At 40.1% G+C, this 20,901-nt stretch overlaps 1 protein-coding gene across 3 annotated transcripts in view; it reads right to left on the bottom strand.

Moving 5' to 3' along the window:
* Nucleotides 1-20,369, bottom strand: part of LOC143280995 (uncharacterized) — a 55,066-nt gene extending 34,697 nt beyond the window's left edge. Inside the window, exons 1-8 of one of the 3 annotated variants that reach the window (XM_076585862.1) lie at nucleotides 20,209-20,369; nucleotides 19,572-19,644; nucleotides 17,321-17,912; nucleotides 6,677-7,368; nucleotides 4,948-5,080; nucleotides 3,465-3,529; nucleotides 2,185-2,357; nucleotides 284-347 (exon numbers count right to left, since the gene is read on the bottom strand). In XM_076585862.1, coding sequence (XP_076441977.1) covers nucleotides 284-347; nucleotides 2,185-2,357; nucleotides 3,465-3,529; nucleotides 4,948-5,080; nucleotides 6,677-7,368; nucleotides 17,321-17,912; nucleotides 19,572-19,644; nucleotides 20,209-20,240 — 1,824 coding nt within the window. In that variant the 5' untranslated portion in view covers nucleotides 20,241-20,369. Of the gene's footprint in view, nucleotides 1-283; nucleotides 348-2,184; nucleotides 2,358-3,464; nucleotides 3,530-4,947; nucleotides 5,081-6,676; nucleotides 7,369-8,226; nucleotides 8,557-9,091; nucleotides 9,624-12,406; nucleotides 12,879-17,320; nucleotides 17,913-19,571; nucleotides 19,645-20,208 lie in introns of those variants that run through there. The other 2 variants (XM_076585852.1, XM_076585872.1) reach the window with 2 other exon arrangements.
* Nucleotides 20,370-20,901: the final 532 nt, after the last annotated feature.

The raw sequence follows: 20,901 nt of genomic DNA, 5'->3' as shown, positions 1-20,901 counted from the left end.
AAGACCTGCTATATTTTTGCTTGCTTTCTTGCTTGCTTGGGGGTTTGCGCTCATTTGTCCTTCATAAAGGACCTGTTTGGCATATTCAGTTGAATGGAATTGTACCACATCTTCCTCACAGACTCCATACACACACAGAGGAGGATAGGTAGTTTGGAGGGTGTTGGCAGGAGGAGTGGGGAGGGGGAGCGGGGTGGAGAAGAGAAGGAAAAGAGAAGAGGAAGTGCAGCATGATGGCAGCAGATGTGAAAGGGGAAGAACTGTAAACTTCAAACAGACTCACATCAGACATCAGCACTTCCAAGGCTTCAAGGGAGACCATCTCACTCAGCAACATTTCATCCAGCCTGAAATTCAGTTGTCAACAAAACAAAAAGGTTCATCTTCATCAGTCAAAAAAATAATAAGTGAATGTAAGCAAGCACACTCAGAAGCACAGGAAACAAACAAGAGAGAGCAGGAGATATTGACAGACACATGTACGAAACAGCAAGCAACACTCACCAATGCACTAAAAAAAAATTTTAACAAGAGAGGCAAGGCCTTCAAGACTCACTTGTGACACACTTTAAAAAAAAATCTAATCGTTAAAATGTGTTCTGTATTTGTTATTATAAAGCTTCGCGTTAAAAAAAAAAGAAAGAAAAAAAGTCCTAACCAGATTCGAATTAAGTCCCCTAGCATTAATTACAGAGTAATTTCCCTTTTTTACTGTCTGCACCAAAACGTTTTCAAAATAAATAAAACTTCCATGCTTAGCAAAAGAAGTTCCTGTTTGAACAAAAAATGATAATAATGACTGCTCTTGTTGTTGGGACAGAATATCAGAACAAAGTGCCAAGTTTAGGGAATACAAAAAATATAAATATAACAGTAAACACAGTTTGCATATAATTAGGCTTCATTTTTTATTTTTTTGTGCCCATCCCAGAGGTGCAATATTGTTTTAAACAAGATGACTGGAAAGAACTGAATTTTTCCTATTTTTATGCCTAATTTGGTGTCAACTGACAAAGTATTTGCAGAGAAAATGTCAATGTTAAAGTTTACCACGGACACACAGACACACACACAGACAACCGAACACCGGGTTAAAACATAGACTCACTTTGTTTACACAAGTGAGTCAAAAAAAAAACCCACCAAAATAATGATGATGATGATGATAAAAAGACAAATGTAAGCAACTGTGAAACTCTAATCACCACAAAAGAATTGTCCATTGACATGCTGACAGAGAAATGTGAATGGTTCTGTGTGTGAGCGAGTGTATGTGTGTGTGTGTGTGTGTGTGCGCACGCGCGCGCATGCGCATGTTTAATTTAGAAAAGAAACATCAAATGTTCTGTGAACTTGCATACAGCTGAGGCTTAAAAGAAAAAAGGTGTGTTTTTTCAAATTGGTGTACTCACAACAGGAAGTGAATCGCAATACAAAAGAACATGTCACTTTCTGTTTAGTTTTGTGTTACAATGTTTCTATATCATTAACTCTCTCCATATGAACGGCGAAAGAGACGACGTTAACAGCGTTTCACCCCAATTACCATCATCAAAATATTGCAAGTGGAAGGCTCTTATACTGAAGAGGTGAATGTTGACAAAGAATACCACAATTCTGACGACAGAAGCTAAAGGTTGGGTCATTCAGACACCCACTGGACATCCGAGGGGTCTGTGTAGAGGGGAAGAGAGGACTGGCCGTACTGAGTGAGTTAAAACTTCTGAATGGGAAGAGTCTTTTAAGAGTTATGATTTGTAAGTAATAATCATATTATAGGCAAAATATTATGATTGCTTTCTCATTCACCATGTATGTTTCAACATTCTTCAAGTGTTACTTTTAGAGTATAAGTTTGGATACTACAAAATATTTTTTTAAAGCACAATGTGATATTCTCTTTAACCTGCTGCCTTCAGGTTTATCTTGGTCCCCAGGAATTATTTCTAATTTTTGCCATGAAATCACTCAACACCTAACAACAACAACAATCTTTTTAGTGTTTTTCAAACAGAAACTTGGCAGTGTAAAAAGTTAATAAAACCATTTCTGTGCAAGTGCTGGGTTTATCACAGCAGATCTGTTTATTACTGTGGTTTGTCTGGAGCAAGTTCTGAGGAATAAGCACTTGCTTGGTAAACTGTCAGATTTCTTGCTTTGTCTGTTTTGTTTTGTTTATTTCACCTCTTGGAAGCGAGGAAACGTGCCCCCCCGGCGTGCAGCAGACTGGACACCATGAGGTCAGCTTTGTCGTGACTCAGCATCCGGGACAGCAGGGAGGGGGAGATGTTCACCCCGTCACTCGAGTTGTTGATCAGACGGGGCAGAAAATTGTACGTCTCGTACTGGTATACGTTCTGAAGAACAAAAATAAAATAAAATAAAATTAAATTAAATTAAAATATGATTAAAAAAAAAAAATACTGACTGCATGTGCTTCAGTGAAACCAGTACGTACCAAAATAGTTATCAGCATGTGCAGCGAATCATAAACATTTTGAGTTACCATGAACTGCATTTCACACGCACACATTTACACAATCTCTCTTTCACTCTCTTGGACTGGAACAGAGCAAGTAAATTGCCAAAATCTTTTTGACTGTGGTTATTTTGGTGTGTCTGTATGTATGTGTGTGTGTGTGTGTGTGTGTGTGTGTGTGTGTGTCTGGCTCCCCTGGACTGGAAGTAAAGTTACCAAAATCTTTTTGTTTGTGTTAGGTGTGTGTGTGTGTGAGAGTGTGTGTGTGTGTGTGTGTGTGTGTGTGTGTGTGTGTGTGTGTGTGTGTGAGAGTGTGTGTGTGTGTGTGTGTGTGTGTGTGTGTGTGTGTGTGTGAGTGTGTGAGTGTGTGTGTGTGTGTGTGTATGAGGGGGAGCCAGGGGAGTATCCAAAAGAATGAATACTTGTTGGCTTAAGTCCAGAAGTTATGGTTTGTACTTGCGTGAAAATATACTGGTTTCACATTAATGGTAATGACATCAACAACAACAAAAAAGTGAAATCAGAGTACAAAAACTGGTTTGGACTTGCAAACCCAACTCAAATACAGACTGATGACATTTTGTTAAAATGTTGTGCAAAAGAATGTATTATCATTCATTATTACTGCTTATATTTATAGCCCTTCCAACCAGGACAGAGTAAGTGCATACAAAGACTATATAAGTCTATTTGTTAAAAAGTTGCAGACAAAGAACTTGAAGGTCATTCATGTGCGCTTATAAAATGACACTGAATATAACACTGGAGGTGAGGTCTAAATTCTAAACCACCAAGCTAATTGAATCTTGCCACACTTTTAATCAGATCAGGTCTAAACATTCTACTTTTTCTTATCAAGCCTTCACTGTTAATCTTTCTCACTGATGCTTTACATGAATATGCATGTGCATGCACACACACATACACACATAGGGACACACACACGCGCGCGGTGAGCATATGACTCATGACACAACTCACTAACCAGTTCGAAGTCTCCATCATTGGAGTCCCACAATCCAGAGTCAGAAATGCTGTTATTTTTACTCTCTGCAACACAAAACAAATTACATTCAGATCGATCTACATATAATATACTGAGGTTGACACCAAAAGATCTTAAAGCGCATACATAAACACACACATATATTCACTGCATCTCTTTATAATTCTGTCTCATGATGTCCAGGCCTGTTTACATCTGTGCAATAAGCAATAGGAACAGCCAAAAGTAGTAACCTGAGGCAAACAAAATACTAATCATGGGTATATACAATGATGCATTAAAAAAGAGTAAAGTTGAGTTCTGCCATCATCTGGCACATCGTCACTTCAGCAACAATCTGTCGCTGGAAGCTGTCAGCCTTCTTGCTGGTGCCGATTTTTTTCACAAGAAAATATCTCATGTTTATGATGATTGTGTGTGAGGTTTATGTCAACTTTGCATTTGAGTATCTTATGTCTTTTAATATGTATTCACATCAAATAATCGTGATTCTCATCCATACATCATGCACCATACATTACACATTAATTTCTCTTTTGTTTTACAGATAACAAAGAAATCTGCATTCTGTCCGAGATGGAATGGAGTCAGTGAATCTTTTACTTTGGTATTTGTGGACTCCATGTCTTTCTTGCAGTCATGTGGGACCCCCATGTGCCTGTGTGAAATCACTTGCACAAAAATGGGGAGTATGTATTTTTCTTCCAGTTTCCTCCAATATAGTATTAAAAACTTATCATGTCAAACTGATGCAAACTAGGCCTATTTGTTTGCACTATTTGGCCAAAATTCATGGCAACTTAGTGATAAGACGTCTTGCTATTAGACTGCCATCTGCTAGCCAATCCCTCAAAAATATTTACCAAATCAAAGTGGTGCAAACTAGGCCTATTGGTTTGCTTTATTTAGCCAAATTCACGGCAACTCATTGAAGACATCCCACTATTAGTCTGCCATCTGCTGGCCAATCAAACGCCATTTCTGGCTGGAGCTATTTATTTGCAAAGACACAGCAACAAGATAATGGACATATCTCTGTAAATGGTGGTCATTGTGAATGAGTATTCAGCTCCAGCCAGAAATGGCATTTGATTGGCTAGCAGACGGCAGACTAATAGCAAGATGTCTTATCACTGAGCTGCCACAAATTTTGGCCAAATAGAGCAAACCAACAGTCCTAGTTTACATCACTTTGACATGGTACAGTAATAAAATGACACTAAACATAGTGTGCAGTCATTTTTTTCAAAAATGCTTTCTGATACTACTGCTTCTAAACTTTGTACTTCAAATGCTCTCAAAATTGTAATTTGCTTACACTTACAGGCAGCACAGAAGAGTGCAATAAAAGACAAAAAGGCACAAAGCTAGAGTAATTCATGGACAGAAGATGAATAATCATTTCACCGTTTCTGAACTTTCAACAAACAACATTCATTAAAAAATATTTTTTCAAACTCACCTTCCTGGAAATGGGAGAGCACTGTGTTGACAGCTTCCCTCATGATGACGGTCATTGTAGCATCCACCAGTTTATCGTGGAAGTCGCTTCCCGAGGATTCACACATGTTGTACGTATTGACTGAAAACTTCACCTGATGGAAAAAGAAATGAACAAAATCAATGACAAAGTTAACTGATACTAAATTACTAATATGAATAGTCTAAATAAAATCTCTTCAAATCTTCATTATATTTCTGTTTTCAACTCTTTCAAGTTACAGCCTTAAATTAAGACAGGTCTACCTCTTTCTGAACAGCTCCTCTCTATCCATCTTCTTTCTCTCTACATTTTCTCTATTGCTCTATCTGCATGTATTTGTATAAAACATTCTGTCTTTTATCCATCTGATTCAGAGTTATTCATACATATAAATGTCTGGTGTGAGAGCGCTTTGATTTGTCTTTACACAAGATTTTGCACTATATGCATACATTTTATCATTATTATCATTGGTGATTAGAAACTCTAGGGAGAGCTGGACAGTATAAGGTCTTAAGAGAAGCCCCCATCAGTCAAGTGTTTTGGTCCTTAACTCCTTACACTCTAAGGGGGCCGGGCCACACCCAGGTCATGACTCCTGTATGCCCTTGCACTGCCGCCTTTTTTTTCTTTTCTTTTCCTGGTCCTCAGCAGGTTCAAACCCACGCCTCCAGGGTGGTCGCCACTTCAGGACTGAGTCACCTTTTCTGAGCTATCATATGCCTAGTTTGAGTAGGGAAATTTAATCCTTTTGAAGTTTACTTTCATTCCTCCTTGACCAGATCCAGCTGGAACTCTTTTCTGCTGCTTCTACCATTGCCTTGAGAAACCATGTCCTCTCTGTGCTAGAAACCGAAAACCGTTTCATGAGACCGTAGGCAGATGCGCTCACAAACCCTCTTGCACCAATCTCAACGGCGAGGACTTTGGCTTGGAAGCCAGATTCGCTCAGGATGCTGGCTAGACCAGCATACTTCTTGGTCTTGTAGATGTGGGCTGCCTCCATTCTGCTTTCATATGGCACAGTGAGCTCAATAAGAATCGCCTGTTTCATTGCCTTGAGTGGAGTACTATGTCAGGTCTCATGCTGCTCTTGCTGATGATTTCCGGGTGTTTCTTCCCCTCTGGTAGGTCAACTGTGCATTCCCATTCTTTGGCACCATCAAGCAGCCCACGTTCAATTCCATGCTTTGCATGCTACAGCTGTTCCTGGCCAGACTTTATTGTGTTCTGCAGAGCGGCACTCTACTGGAACTTCTGGTGGTGTGGGTGCTCCTTGGACAGTGCTAACCACTTAGCACTCGTTGTGCCTCCGTGTGTACTGTCCTTGGCTCAACGCCACATTGCATGAGCTGAGGACATGTTCTACTGTTTGTTTGCCATGGCAGAGTAGGCATGCAGGGTCATCTGCGTTCCCCCATTTCAAGTTTGTACTTGTTATTAATGCTGCTGTTTTTGTCTTTGTTGTTGATGTAGAGCAAACACCTCAGCAAACATGCACAGACACACACACAGTGTCAAAGTGAAAAAGTACAAATATTCAAATCTTGCAATGACACATTACATACTACTTGTTCTAATCCTCATCACCATCCACAGATGAAATCTGTAAAACTTCCTCTGACCCCCTTCCCACTCCCCTGAACTTTCTGAAAACTAACAAACAAAATACCCACTGGTTCTGATCCATGAACAGAAGCTGACCTACCTTGTTGACTTGCTTGTCGAAGGCCTGGTGAACCAGCACTTTCATCTTGCCCTCCACATCCACCAAGGAGGTGGGGAAGTCTCTGGGGGGGATCCGCATCCTTCCGCCGCAGAAACGCATCTTGGGGACGTCGTCTGTCAGGGTCAGAGAGCAGCTGAACACTTTTTCCAAGAATCCCTTCAGTTTCTCCACGTCAGTCGTCTTCTCCGGAGGCGGTGGAAGAGGGGCTTCAGAAGCTAAAACACTTGCAGAACTCTGGGACACAGGTCTGTTTCCAGAACCTTGTCCCAACTCTTCAGGTGTGTCCGCTTTCTCTGAAGCCTTTGAAGATGGCTGAACTGAAGAATTAGACAGCTTGGGAGACGGTTCACCAGAATCATGAGGAACGGATTTTGGGCTGGATAAATCATTAAGGCTTTTGTCTGACTGTGTGCTGGGACCTCCACTCTTATCCCCAGTGGCATCTGCTTTGGAAGAAATGGTCAGATCTGCTGCCAGTTTCTTAGACATGGGGGACACTGCTGCACAGTCTTTCACCTTCTCTGCAGGCTTGGGGGAGTAGCATGCTGCAGGTGAGCTTGAAGATGGCGGCTGTTTTGCATTCGGGGAGTTTTGGTCATCTTCTGGATCTTTCTTCCGCTGGTTGTTAGCCAATCGGTTCAGCCACGCCTCTCTCTTTTGAATAATTTGTTCTGGAAGTGACACAGATACTATATTTTTACACCAGCCTTTTCATTAATTTTCACATTGCCACCGAAATAGATGTAATCATAATCATCTTACATACACCATATTAAAAAAAAAAAAAGGTAATACAGAAATCCCCATTTCTGGCAGATGAAAATTAATTATCTAGACAAGATCACAGTTCTTAATTGCAACAATAATAATGATAATAATAATGGAAACTTGTTATGCGCTTTCCTTCTAAAGATGAAGCTGAAAGCGCTTTATGATAAACATTACACACACGACATTACTAACAAAAGCTAATTACCGGTACTTTTTTTTTTCCAGCTATGGGCATACAGACAGAAATATGTATGAATACGACACAAAGACGCTCTCTCACACACACATGGTGATACCATGTGTAAAACTCTTCCTTGATCTTTAAGATGAATAATCCAAAGAAATGAACACAGCAAAAAAGGTATACAAAAAAGTGACCAGTATCAAAAGGATACAGAGTTAAAATAAAGCATCAAATATTTTTCAACACAAGAGAAATTCAACATTCAAATCATACATTAAAAGATGCAGACTGGCAAGTGACCCAAACATTTTTCAACACAATGCTCATCCTTTCCACAAAACTAAATGATGCACAACAAGTACTTTTTTTTTTTTTTTAAATTATCACCACCTACGTACTTGACAACCAACCAGTAAACTTAACTTCCAAGACTCTCAGGCAATGGTTAATGGCAGAATGGACAACACTTCAAAGAAAGGATTCATCTCAACAAAAACTGGCAGAGAGAGCCAGTAGAGAGAGAGAGAAGGGGGTGGGGGGTGGGGGTGGGGGCAATGAAAAGCTGGCACAATACTTTTTCTTTCCTCAGTCATTTCCACAGATCCCGATGATACTTGGTCCCCAGAAAGTGTCTTGCTGCTGCTGTTCTGAGAACAAGTACCACCGCTGCTGGGTGCAATGGAAATGCTACCATTGGCTGCAGAGGAAGTGTTACCCAGGGTTGCACATGAAATATTATTCCCATTTGCACTTGAAGTGTCACACATGGTTGAGCTAGCAGAGGAAGTGTTGATGCTGGTTGCACTGGAAGTGCCACTACTGGCTGCAGAAGGGCTGGCACCACTGCTGTTGCTGCCGCTTGATAAAACACCCAGCATGGCAAGTCTCTTCATCCGCATTTCCTCTGTGAAAAATGAAATAAAACATGATGCTGATATTTCTGATTAAAGTCTTCAGGTTCAAAACTTGTAAGAACACCCATAATGGCAATGTGCATGTATATTTTGCATCCATCATAATTTGCTGCTACCTCATCCTATGATGACACTCTATATGACAACTATACACACACATACATGCAGAAAGAGAGGGAAAGAAGAAGAAAGGAAAAGTCACACACACAAAAACACACATACACACACACACACACATATATATATATATATATATATAGAGAGAGAGAGAGAGACAGAGACAGAGACTTAGAGACAGAGACAGACAGAGAGAAATATAATCACAGACAAATAATAGAAAAAGGAAGAGACAAATGTATACATATCTTTTCTTAAAACTATAATGTCAGAAAACAATATCAAACAAAATGTTTAAAACATAGTGCTAAACTTTATATGGCCCATAATGACACATTAATAACAACAATGTATAAACAGCTATAAAAATGAATTAAAAAAAAAAAAATACTGCTGACAGCAACTCACCTTGTGACAACACCTGACCATTTGACGATGCTGCTCCATCTGACAGCCTGTAGCCCTGTTTCCCATTCCTTGCTCTGCTAGGGACCGATGATGCCCCACTGCCCCTCGACTTTCTGTTCCTCCTACCATCCCCAGCCCTTGTCCTTTTCATGTTTGGCTTTTTGGAAGCACTGGATTGAGAGTCTACATTACTGGCGCCGTCGTCACCCTGGCTGTCTTTTTCATCCACCCCTTCATCTGAACGGCGCTTTTTGCGCTCAGTTTTCACAACACTGTTTTCGGGTGCAGTATCTTTGTTTTCTTCGTTCGGCTGAGGAGGACAGGAAGGTGATTTCATCTCAGCATCACCATTTGCGTGGTCTTTGTCCTCCTTCTTCTCCTTTGTTGTGCAACTGGAGCTAGAAGCTTCTGATGATGCAGGAACACTGGCGGCAGTGTCTGATGTCAAACTCTCTTCCACTTCCATCGCGTTTTCTGGCGAGTGTTCTTCCTCTACTCGGTTGTTCACGTCCTCCATCTTTCTGGCTGATTCAGGATTTGTTGATTAATAATGTAAAGTCTACGACAGCAGTGGATGTTTCACTCTGTGTTGTGTCTGAAAAGGAAGTCATGAAAAGTTTCAACACTGATGGCAAATGACAAAAACACTGATAAACCCATATAATACATTATAATCAATAAATGCACAGCATTTTTACTCATTGAGCCCTGCACCCAGGCATTGCTTTGGCAAAAGAAATTGTCTCATTTAAAACAGTTTTCATGTTCTTACATTCACATCAGTGGAGTGATGGCCTAGAGGTAATGCGTCCACCTAGGAAGCCAGAGAATCTGTGTGCTCTGGTTCGAATCACGGCTCAGCCGCTGATATTTTCTCCCCCTCCTCTAGACCTTGAGTGGTGGTCTGGACACTAGTCATTCGGATGAGACAATAAACTGAGGTCCCGTGTGCAGTATGCACTTAGCGCATGTAAAAGAACACACGGCAACAAAAGGGTTGTTCCTGGCAAACTTCTGTAGAAAAATCCACTTCGATAGGAAAAAACAAATAAAAAAACTGCACACAGGAAAAAATACAACAAAATGGGTGGTGCTGTAGTGTAGCAACGCGCTCTCCCTGGGGAGAACAAGTGATTTTAAAAAAAAGAAAAGAAAAAAAAAAGCATACTGCCTCTCTTTCACTCTTTCAAGCAAGCTAAACAGAAAAAAGTTATATCTATTACAAAGCAAATAGTTTTCATGGATGTATGATATTCAAAAGATCCGTAATAAATAGTGAATACGTGTCTGCGCAGTTAATTTATATACCAGATTGACCAATGAAAGCTTTTGTTTTGTCATTTCATCTCTGCCACGTCAGTTTGGGAGAGACATGAACATCCTGATACTAGAGACAATGATCTATTTTCAGCCACTCCATCATTTATGCATTGACTGAAAGATTCACATCCTCATCACTCAGATTTACTGCAGCACACACACACACACACAAAGGTGATTAATTTGGCTTCAAATTCAAAGTTTAAAAATAGTCCAGTTTGCTCAAGTCTTAACATTTGTACGAGTCATGCAGAACTGCACGGGCTTCAGTCTCCTACCTGAATATCTCTGATCTGTGGGACTATCCACAGTGGAAAATGACAGAATGAAATTCCCAATCTTATCAGATGAACACATGTTTCTTACTTAGAATGTCTGTATGATCTTCCCCCATACTGTATGGTCAAAGTTGGGAAGTTGGGGGTGGAGACTGTGAGAAGTGGACAAAGAAGCAGAGTGAAAGGACCGGAGAAAAGAACTGAAAGAGAGTGGTGGGACAGACAGTGACAAAGATAGGCACAGAGAGAGAGAGAGAGAGAGAGAGAGAGAGAGAGAGAGAGAAAACAAACAAAAAAACAAACGGAAAGTGAGAAACTGAAACACAAGAAACACGCGTACACTACAGCTCCACAAGGGCCATGTACACTGCCTGAAAAATTATTTTTTTCTAAGTTTTTGTGTACAGCACACTTCGTTGGTCCCGAACAAGAATCGGAACTAACAATCTCGCACTCCATGCACATCCACAAACACCTCCATGCCTGCACACAAACACCTTACCTTTCTTCTGCGTACATGTGGCCCGCGTCAAACAAGATATCCAGTTCAAGCCGGCCGGTCTTCGCGGTAACAAAGCTACAACACATCGGAGGCACGAGAAATCGCAACGGAACTGGTGGGGTAGGTCTTACTCAATGCGCCACCCATCACCCAACAGCTGACCAAAGCTGTGACACGTGACTCTCCTGTTTCTCACTCACCCAGAAGTGAAAAACCAATTGAAAAAAAAACACACAAGCCAAACCTCGCAAATTACAAATACAGAAAAATGTAGGTTTTAATCAAAAATGTTTAGTTTTACAACATATAGTTTTGATTAAAAAAAAAATTCTATTTGCGATTTTTTTTGTTTTTTTTTTTTGCTTGCCTCGGCAGTTGAACCTCGCTACCACGAAAACCGTTCATCGCCTGCGGGTGGGAGTTGAGGCGTGGGGAAGGGGAGGAAGGGTGGGGATGAGGGTGAGACAAAGGTGGGGGACGAAGGGAAGGGGTGGGGGAGGATGGGGTTGGTGGGGGTGGTGGGAATGTGGCTGTGAGCTTTCAGCTGTGTGCAAAAGCTGAGCGATGAGACCCACCACGTCTGCTGGCTGACCGAAGAAAAGGCCACACATTGCGCAAGTGATAGCCGCGACGTTAGATGTCTTTCTTGGGCTCAAGCGGTAGGTGTTTTGTTGTTGTTTTTGCACTCTTCATTTCATTTTATTTTCAAGAAGTAACGCACTAGGCAAACAGGCGACTACGCTAGTTTCGGTTTTAAGCAAGCGTCAATGTTCGTCGTGCGGGCTGATTCATTTACGCTATACAATTGCTTTCAAAAATTGTTTTAAAAATCAAATATTAATCGAAATATACTATCAAGAAGAATAAAGATGTCTTCCACTTGAAGAGAAAGAGACCGTGGCAAAACCTTTGAATGTACTGGTCTCGTTCAAGACAGAATGACATCCACTCTGGACGGCAATGGACCTTCATTGTGGGCTCCTCTCTTTTATCGAACAGATTTTGCTTGCCAAATAAATTATATAACGTCCGTGACGTTCACACCGCCAGTTGCACAGAGGAGGGGAAGAAATGTGGACACAGCCGTCATCCAGCTTGCCGACATTCTGAACCTGTTAAAACGAAACCGCAATACCACTATTACAGCCGTGTGTTGGGTATTGGGGTGAATCTTCTTCTCTATCACAGGCCAAGCAATGCTTCTCAACGTTTTACCTCTTGGCGAAATAACTGTGTCAGTGTGAGAAACTTCCTGCAAGGTGGTTGAAGCACTGTTATTTGGTGGGTCTCCAAGCGGAGAAACAACTGTGTCAGTGTGAGAAACTTCCTGCAAGGTGGTTGAAGCACTGTTATTTGGTGGGTCTCCAAGCGGAGAAACAACTGTGTCAGTGTGAGGGACTTCTTGAACAGCAGCAGTTCTGCATTTATTTGGGTCTGCAAGCAGCAGAAGTGAGCCTGCCATTCCAGCTGATATGCCGTCCGTTCTTGGCCTTGTGGAACAGTTGTCCGAGTCATCATTAGATGCTGAAATTCTACTTCTTTTACAAGCACAGCAACCCATTTTCGTTCCTCTCCCTGTATTCCAGCAAGTACTACAAATAACTTCACCACACGCAATGTATCGCGACGAGTTTGATCAACATTTTCCAGATTTCACTTTAGCTGTGTCGATTACACAGTTGTTTACCACTCTGGTGGATGGTGCACCATTGTCAGACAGTGTGTGTGTGTGTGTATGTTATAGATATATAAATGTGAAAGGCTGGCAAAGTGCCAATGAAAACATATCTATTTACAGGTTGCCAAAGTGCGAATGAAAACACATCTATGTACAAGGAAGTGGAATGCAGACCGTCCACATTTTTCTTTCAGACTCTTGGTGGGGTTTGGGGTGTCAGTACTGATCATTGGAGAGTTAAAAAAACAAAAACAAAAAACACACACACACACACAAAAAAAAAACTGATTCGGAAGCAAGTTTTAATTTTCTTCATGTCTGATTTTACCATAAAGCTACCCGGGTTTTCCTTCTTTTTTTTCTTTTTTTTTTACCAACCCCACTACCCACTCACCCTCCCCTCCCACAAAGACAGAATGAAATAAAGTTTTTCCTGCCACTGTCAGAAAATGTCAATTTCTGTTCTCATTAAAATCTTGGGGTTTGAACCCCATCAGAGGCAGAATAAAAGCTGTGGGATTTTTCTGCCTATGGCAGGCTCCTGCTCAGAGCTGAGCATGCTATGAGCTTTAACTAATGGGAAAACTGACGTCTTTAGGATTGTTGCTCAGATTTTCTGACCAACACAAATGTCTGTATTTGATTATATCCACATTTGTTCCCCTCCACTCTTCTGTGTGATTGGCAGAAGGAACATTCACTCCTAGTGAACACTACTCATTCTGTCTGGAGGGTGAAAACTGTGGATATTGCTCTGTATTTTTTCTGTTGACACTGATATACAGTTATAAAAAACGAAGCATAGAGTGCAGCCTTGTCATGCAGTCTCCAACCTATAAATCTCCACAGCAGTAACACCATCCCCATCCACTATCACAAAAACATAACACAGTAATAATAATAATAATAATGGTACTTATATAGCGCTGAATCTTGTGCACAGACAAATCTAAGCGCTTTCGCACCAGTCATTCTCATGCACGCATAACTCTAAAACTGGAGAAACTAAAGAAAAGGAAGAGGCAGGGAAGGGAGTTTCAAGACTGACCCACTCGAACAACACAACCTTCACTAAATAAAGAACCCAGCTTGAACAACTTGACCTTAAGTGCATCAGCCATTTGGTCATTAAAAACAGTGTGGAAAACTGTCTCAGAATCTGTGGCCATTCAGCCACGGCTGACTGCTCTCATGGTGAGCTGAGTTTAACATTCCCTTCACTTCAGGTTGTGTGGTGAGCAGTGCCTCAAGTCCTTGGTGTCAGCAGATTCATGCTGGACACAGTCACTGGGCAGAACATGCTGGTGCTCCACACTATGAGGGGTCAGAGGGGAGGAAACAAAAGGGGGAACTGAGGTGGGGTGGGTGTGGGGGGGGGGGGAGGAGTTTCAAGACTGAACCACTCGAACAACACAACCTTCACTAAATAAAGAACCCAGCTTGAACAACTTGACCTTAAGTGCATCAGCCATTTGGTCATTAAAATTAACTCCACTGCTCAAGGCTGGAGGGGCCACTCACTCACTCGGGCTCCAGCACTAAGCTGTTTTGTTTTTTTGGGGGGTTATTTCTGTCCCTTCATCAGTACCATTTTACTGACATTGAATACCCTGCACTGTTCATCCCAAATCTCCCATACCTGGGTTTATCTGCCAAACTTTTAGTGCCAAAATCCCAAAGGGAGATCTGTCAATTTAGTGCCATTATGAGGCCACAGATCAGAGAAGGAACTGAACACTAAAGCAGTAATTGTCCTCGATGGAGAGTCTGGAATATTGTTTCCCCATGTATGCTGACTCAGAACAGGCATAGGTGAACACCAGTGAGTGACACAGCAGCACTACGCTGTCCCCTCTTCAAGACTCTTCATTGCCATTGAATACAAAAATTTGGTATGGACAAGGAGTATTAAAAATACAATCATCAGTCACACACACACACACACACACACACCTTCCACACAGAATCACTTCAAAACACACAAAAAAACAGGCCTCATCACAACTGTTCTAACATTAACACTGATAAACTGTCTCCTGTGAACTGGCAGTACAGATTGGAATTGAACCTAATAGAAATAGGTCTTTATGACCAGGTTTATCACTATCAGGGTCACAAGGAATTTGGGGGAGTTGGGGATATTTCATTAACAAAAGGTAAAAACATGAATCAAAATTGTATATAAATTACTGTAGGATTTGTAGACATCTATATATCCATATATGTAATGAATATGTATCATATATAGTGCTTGTGCATGCACACACTCACTCACATGCATATATCCCCCTCCCCAACACACACACACACACACACACACACACACACACACACACAGAGAACATGTCGATGCATGAAGCAGTAACAGACTGATCCCAAGCCTGACTGGGCAGGATGAATCTCAGACAAAAGACATGGACAGACAGAAAACAAAAACAAAATAAGAGAAGAGACAAAGTCCTTTAAGTTAAACAAGACCCTTTTAATTTTATTTATATTCCTTTTGACCCAAGCAGACATGTATACTTTTTTGACCCAGGCATACATGTACACTTGATAATAAAGATCAGTAAGGTGATGTTAAAACTTCCCCAATTTTGAATGATGTGACTTTTTTTTTTCTTCTTTTTTAGAAGGGGTGTGTGTGTGGGGGGGGGGGGGGGGGTTTTTTTTTTAGTTTTTGTCCTCATTTTGTTTTGTTGTTGTTGTTGTTGTTTTTTTCATGTAAAAACTTTTTTTTCTTCTTTTTTTTTTAACAAATGTCCACAGTGGACTTCATGCAAAGCGCAAGCAGGTAAATCATTTGTGCACTTAAGACACTGTATACGTTCAACTTCCCACACATTCATTGTCAGAGCCGTCTGGTTATGCTCTTTGCTTGTCTTTTTTTGCCTCTTGTTTGAACCTTTTTTCTTTTCTTTTTTGTTTTACTGTAACTGTGAGCAGCAAAACAAAGTATCATTTTTCAAGCTTATCAGTTGCCACGTTGTCACTGTCTGTTACCCTGATGACAGACCATGATGAATTTCATGTGACCAGACAAAAGAGACTTAATCATGATATCATAACAAAAGCAATAAAAAAAAAAAAAGAATGTTCAAAAGGATACATTCATTGTTTAATTAAAATGGCCACACTGCATGACAGAAAACATTCCTTCTTGCAGAAATTTGGTCTACTGTGCAGTGTGTGTGTGTGTGTGTGTGTGTGTGTGATATTTAAAATTTGCTTTGTCAAGTGAATGGGTTGTGGTGGTGCTTACTGCTCTCTAAACTTTCTTTTCAGTGTGAGAATGTACGGAGGTTGGCAGCAATATATTTGGGTGATATAACTGGATGATTACTAATTTTTATTTTTTATCTTTTTTTTTTCATAACTGAAGTATTAGTGTACCATATTATATTTTCAGAGCTTTTCACCTGTTTCCACTGAGTGTTAGATTTAAAAAACAAAACAAAAACAACAACAATTCTTTGAGCACAAATTTCAAATTTAAGTTACTGATTGAATATTCATGATTTTAAAGATCAACAGACAGAACAAGAAATCACAATTCACTTTAAAAGCCATGATACTGCTACACAACTTCACACCAAATCACTGTATCAGCAAATTGACAACAACAATAAAATCCCACCAATCCAGAACAAGCAAAACAACAACAACAACAACAAAGAAAAAAAATGAGACAAGGCCCAATGGTACAATGTTCGGATATCTACCAAACAGTAAAACAAAAGCACAGACTGTCATAATGGAACTGTGAGACACTGGCAGTAATATGATTATATAAATCTATCAAAAAAACAAAACAAAAACAATATATATATATATATATATATATATATATATATATATATATATATATATATATATACTAGAACAAAGCAAAGTAACCAACTGCTAGCATTTCAACAGGTTTTTATTCACAGAAGAATCTGAAGTAAAAACCATTCAAGCATTCATGAATATCAGTCAAACCAATCCTTAGTTAAAGCAAAAGCAAAAAGAAAGAAAAAGAACAAAACAAATAAAAACTTTATCAAAGAACAGAAGAGAAAATTAGGTATGGGAGGAAGGAATGAATAATGAATTTTATTTGTCCTGTCACACAAAAAATGTATACTGGTAATTGTTCACAACAAGGGAACAGAAAACAGAAACAAATGAATAAAATCACAAGGGATGGACGAACAAGTTGATGAACAAACAAAAACATAAACTAATGAACTAATAACTAATACAGTAACACTGAATGACTGATAAGAAAAAAATGCATGATGGTGACTCAATGCAAAGATGCAAAGACGCTTCAACTATTTATGAAACGATGAAACAGATTAACATCACGGAAACCCACTCACACAACACAACACAACACACCAGTCGCTCTCATCAACCACAAACAAAATAAAGTCCAGTTCACCACAGCTCTCTCATATTCAACTGACCTTGTCGTTGCTGATGCTTAGCTAGGTGATCAGCCTTTGCTCTGGAGAACAAAACATACAGCAGAGTCAGGACGCCTAATGATAAACTCACAACAATTGCAGGTAATGTGAAGCTGCCGTAGTTTGGTGTGTCATCGTCTTCAACAAACTGGAGGTCCTCTATCACCTCTATTTCCACACCATCATCTTCATCCTCTACAGCAGCATTTTCTGTGAAGGTGTCTGGAATTTCTTGTTCATGTTTATCAAGGTTGTCCTGGTTCTGCTCAGTTTGTGAACCTGAAGGTGTAACGGTGTCTTTTTGACTGGTCTGCTCTTTTTGTGCAGAATGTCTTTGCTGCTGTGTTTCCCGAGATTGTGCATGATGATGTCCTTCAGTCTCTCTCTTTTGAGCAGTCTTTTCATTATGGGGAACTGCTTTTTTGTCAGTGTCCTCCTTCTCGTCTTCCTCCTCCTCCTCCTGTTCTTCAGCTTTCTGAAGCTCTGCATACCTGTCCAGGTATTTTTGAATTTCTGGTTGCTGAAGCTCCACCTCAATCTCCGACAGCTGTCCATCTTGGTTTAGGTCGAACTCTAATAGTTTTTCAACAATCTGAAATCACACATATCAACAAGTCAGGTGAAAGACAAAAAAGTGGCATTAGCACTGGAGATAACAAGGAATCTTTTTTTCTCTTTTTTAAAGAAAATAAAACCTACGGTCTGTTGCGCAAACTACTGAAGAGATGTCAACTCCATGTAAGAGACATTCCACTTGGCACAAACCAAGAAGTGAAAGTGCAAAGCAAAACTGAGGGGAAGATTGTACTGGAACAGTGTATTCTGTTTCCATTCAGACGTAAATGTGAAAGAAGCATGAAGTTTGAGTTTGAGTTTAAAAGGACGTGTCAAGGTGTGCAGACTGATCCATATAATATGCTACATCACCTCTGCTTTGGAATTAAACAAAAAGGGGAGGGGGGGTGGATACCTAACCTTCACAAAACCTCAATGCACTGGTCAGGTCTTGGGAGCCTACCCGATGTTTGTGGAAGAAAAAAAAAATGGAAGAAAAGAAAACAGGGAAGAACCAGGAATTATCTAACACCAAACTGTATTTGGTTACTTCAGAGTGATGTTTCTACCATGGGGAGCTTGATTATTTTTTTTTTTTTTAATTTAGCCCTTCCTTTGAAATACAATGGAAGAAACTATAAGACTTGTAGTTGTAATGTCTGAAGTATTTAAGTGATTTATACACTGTACAGTTTTAGGTCTCATGGGAAATACTGAAATTTGGAATATCATCACAATATAAAAGGTCATTAAAAATAATAATAAATAAATAAATAAAATTTAAAAAAACGAAAATAAATTTTTGCTTGGAAGACAATGAAATATAAATGATAAGCACATTTATACCTGGGGAAATACGTGGTTTCAATAAACATACTTTTAAACAATGATTTCCACCTTTTTTTCAACAACAAAAAAACAACCTGCAAAAGAATATACACTTGTATCAATCAGTTGAAAATTAATCAAAAAATCTCTTCTTTTTCCGTACACCAGCCTCCTAAAACTTTCATCTCATATAAAATGTCAACTTTGGTTCAATGGTATTCCTCCCAACCATCCTCCATCCTAACCCCTTTCTGTATTAAATCCTGGAAACACCAGTGGTACTGGCTCCACAAAGTACTTCCTATGGGAAATAACTGCCAACAAGAACAAGTTTAAGTACAATGTGCAAATTTAAGTAGCCTGTCCGCAGTGAAGGCTACTCTTTTACTTCTAATGAAGAGATCTGTCATAAAAGTTTCAGTTTAAAGGAGGTGTCACATCGTGTGGACGGTTTATAAATACACGACACCACATCTGCTGATGGAAAAAGATCTTCACATCCCATCGTCATAACAATAACAGTGGTAATAATAAACTGATTTCCAAATTCCACACATGAATTTGATAATTTTCTTAGTTAAAGCTAACCAACCCTGTAAAAACGACCCAAGCAAGCTTATGAACTATGAACTGACTGACACAACTTGGGAAAGTTTTATTCCTGAAGACAGTCAAAATTTAACTGCACATATAATTTTCCTGTAATACGAATAAGCAAGTCAGTAATAAAAGTGGCAGAGAAGAAAAAAAAGAAAGTGTTAAAATGAATGTAGCAGAAATTAACTGGACATTTAATTTTCCAGTTTTATACAGGTTAGTTGATAAATGGTAGAGGAAAACAAAACACAAAAAATCTGTTGAAATTTACCTCTTCAAGATCCAGGCTGTTTAGAAATTTCTGTGCCTTGTCCGTTCCTCCTCTGTCCACACACAGAAGGATCCTGAAAACAAAGAAAAAAATTCAAGACTGTGAGGAGGAAGTTCCCGCAGACACACATCTGGTGCATACTGGCAAAGATTATTCAAGACTGAACATTCATATTTTATTTTAGAAATGTGAAGCATTCAGGCTGCATCAGAGTACAGCCTACAGAAATATTTCCTTGTATTGAATGAAACCGAAACTTATACCATACAGTTCCACCGGACTCCTAGAGTTTTTAGGAATTTTGAATATGTTTTTACTTCAGTACAGAACACTGCATTACTGGGATGTTCCAATAATCCTTAAGACTCAACTTGTGTTCAAGCTGCCACAACAATGTTGCATCACAGACTGAATGGCAAAATATGTCAAGTATCGGAATATCGAAAAACAAGATAACGTATTTGTCGTTCGTTTTACACTTAACTCCGATTTATCAACACGAGCTGGACTGCCCACCCAGATTTGATTTTATTCTGTTACATCCTGGTACCGTCATCATAAACTGATAAAGGAATAACACGTTAAAAAAAAAAATCTTCAAGCAAAGTTTCAACAGTATCATTTACATGCAACTCACCCGAAAACCAAAAACAAAAGGCACTTGTTCATGTTGAAATGGAAGCAAGTAGTCTTGTAATAAACCTAAATTTACGCTGAGTGAGTTCTGAAAGGCGTTTTGGTGCCCATTAGCCTGGACACCTCAGCAAAACGAAAATGACTTGACACTTGCTGTGATAATTGTTTCCCCTGAATATAATTGCGTGTGGGACATCAGTGGCTATAAATACATAAGTCAGTGTCAGTTTCAGTTTCAGTTTTTGGACCACAAGCCTCGAACCACACCATCTTTCACAGAGCAAGACCGTAGCCCCGATGAACTTAACTCAAGGACATCACGTCAATAGGTCGTTAAACTCAGCCTGTAGCAGTTTCAGTCAAACCCGCTCGGCGCGGTTGACGGACGGACATTGGAGAGGGGCTTATGCAACAGCGACCAACACTGAGCCCTCAGTGGCCGGCGGATAGCTGGGCCAGTGGTTTTGGGCATGGGCTTTTGATTAGAAATCTAAATTATAAAGTCTGTGGTAAAAGGACCGACCAAAGTTGCCAACGCCTCTCTACGGGGTGTTGATGGTAGGCCGGGCAGCGTTGATACGCTTCCTCTCCAGCGTCCGTCGCGGGCGGCCTGCAAACGTGACCGTATGCCAAAAGGACGGACGACTGCGGGAGGGCGGATGGCGGCCCATGGCTTTGTCGCTCCCTTTGCTGG

This window comes from Babylonia areolata, chromosome 1 (genome assembly GCF_041734735.1).
Source record: "Babylonia areolata isolate BAREFJ2019XMU chromosome 1, ASM4173473v1, whole genome shotgun sequence".
NCBI lineage: Eukaryota > Metazoa > Mollusca > Gastropoda > Neogastropoda > Buccinidae > Babylonia > Babylonia areolata.
Note: the sequence above shows the minus strand (reverse complement) of the source record. Positions and strands in the feature narration are given on the sequence as shown.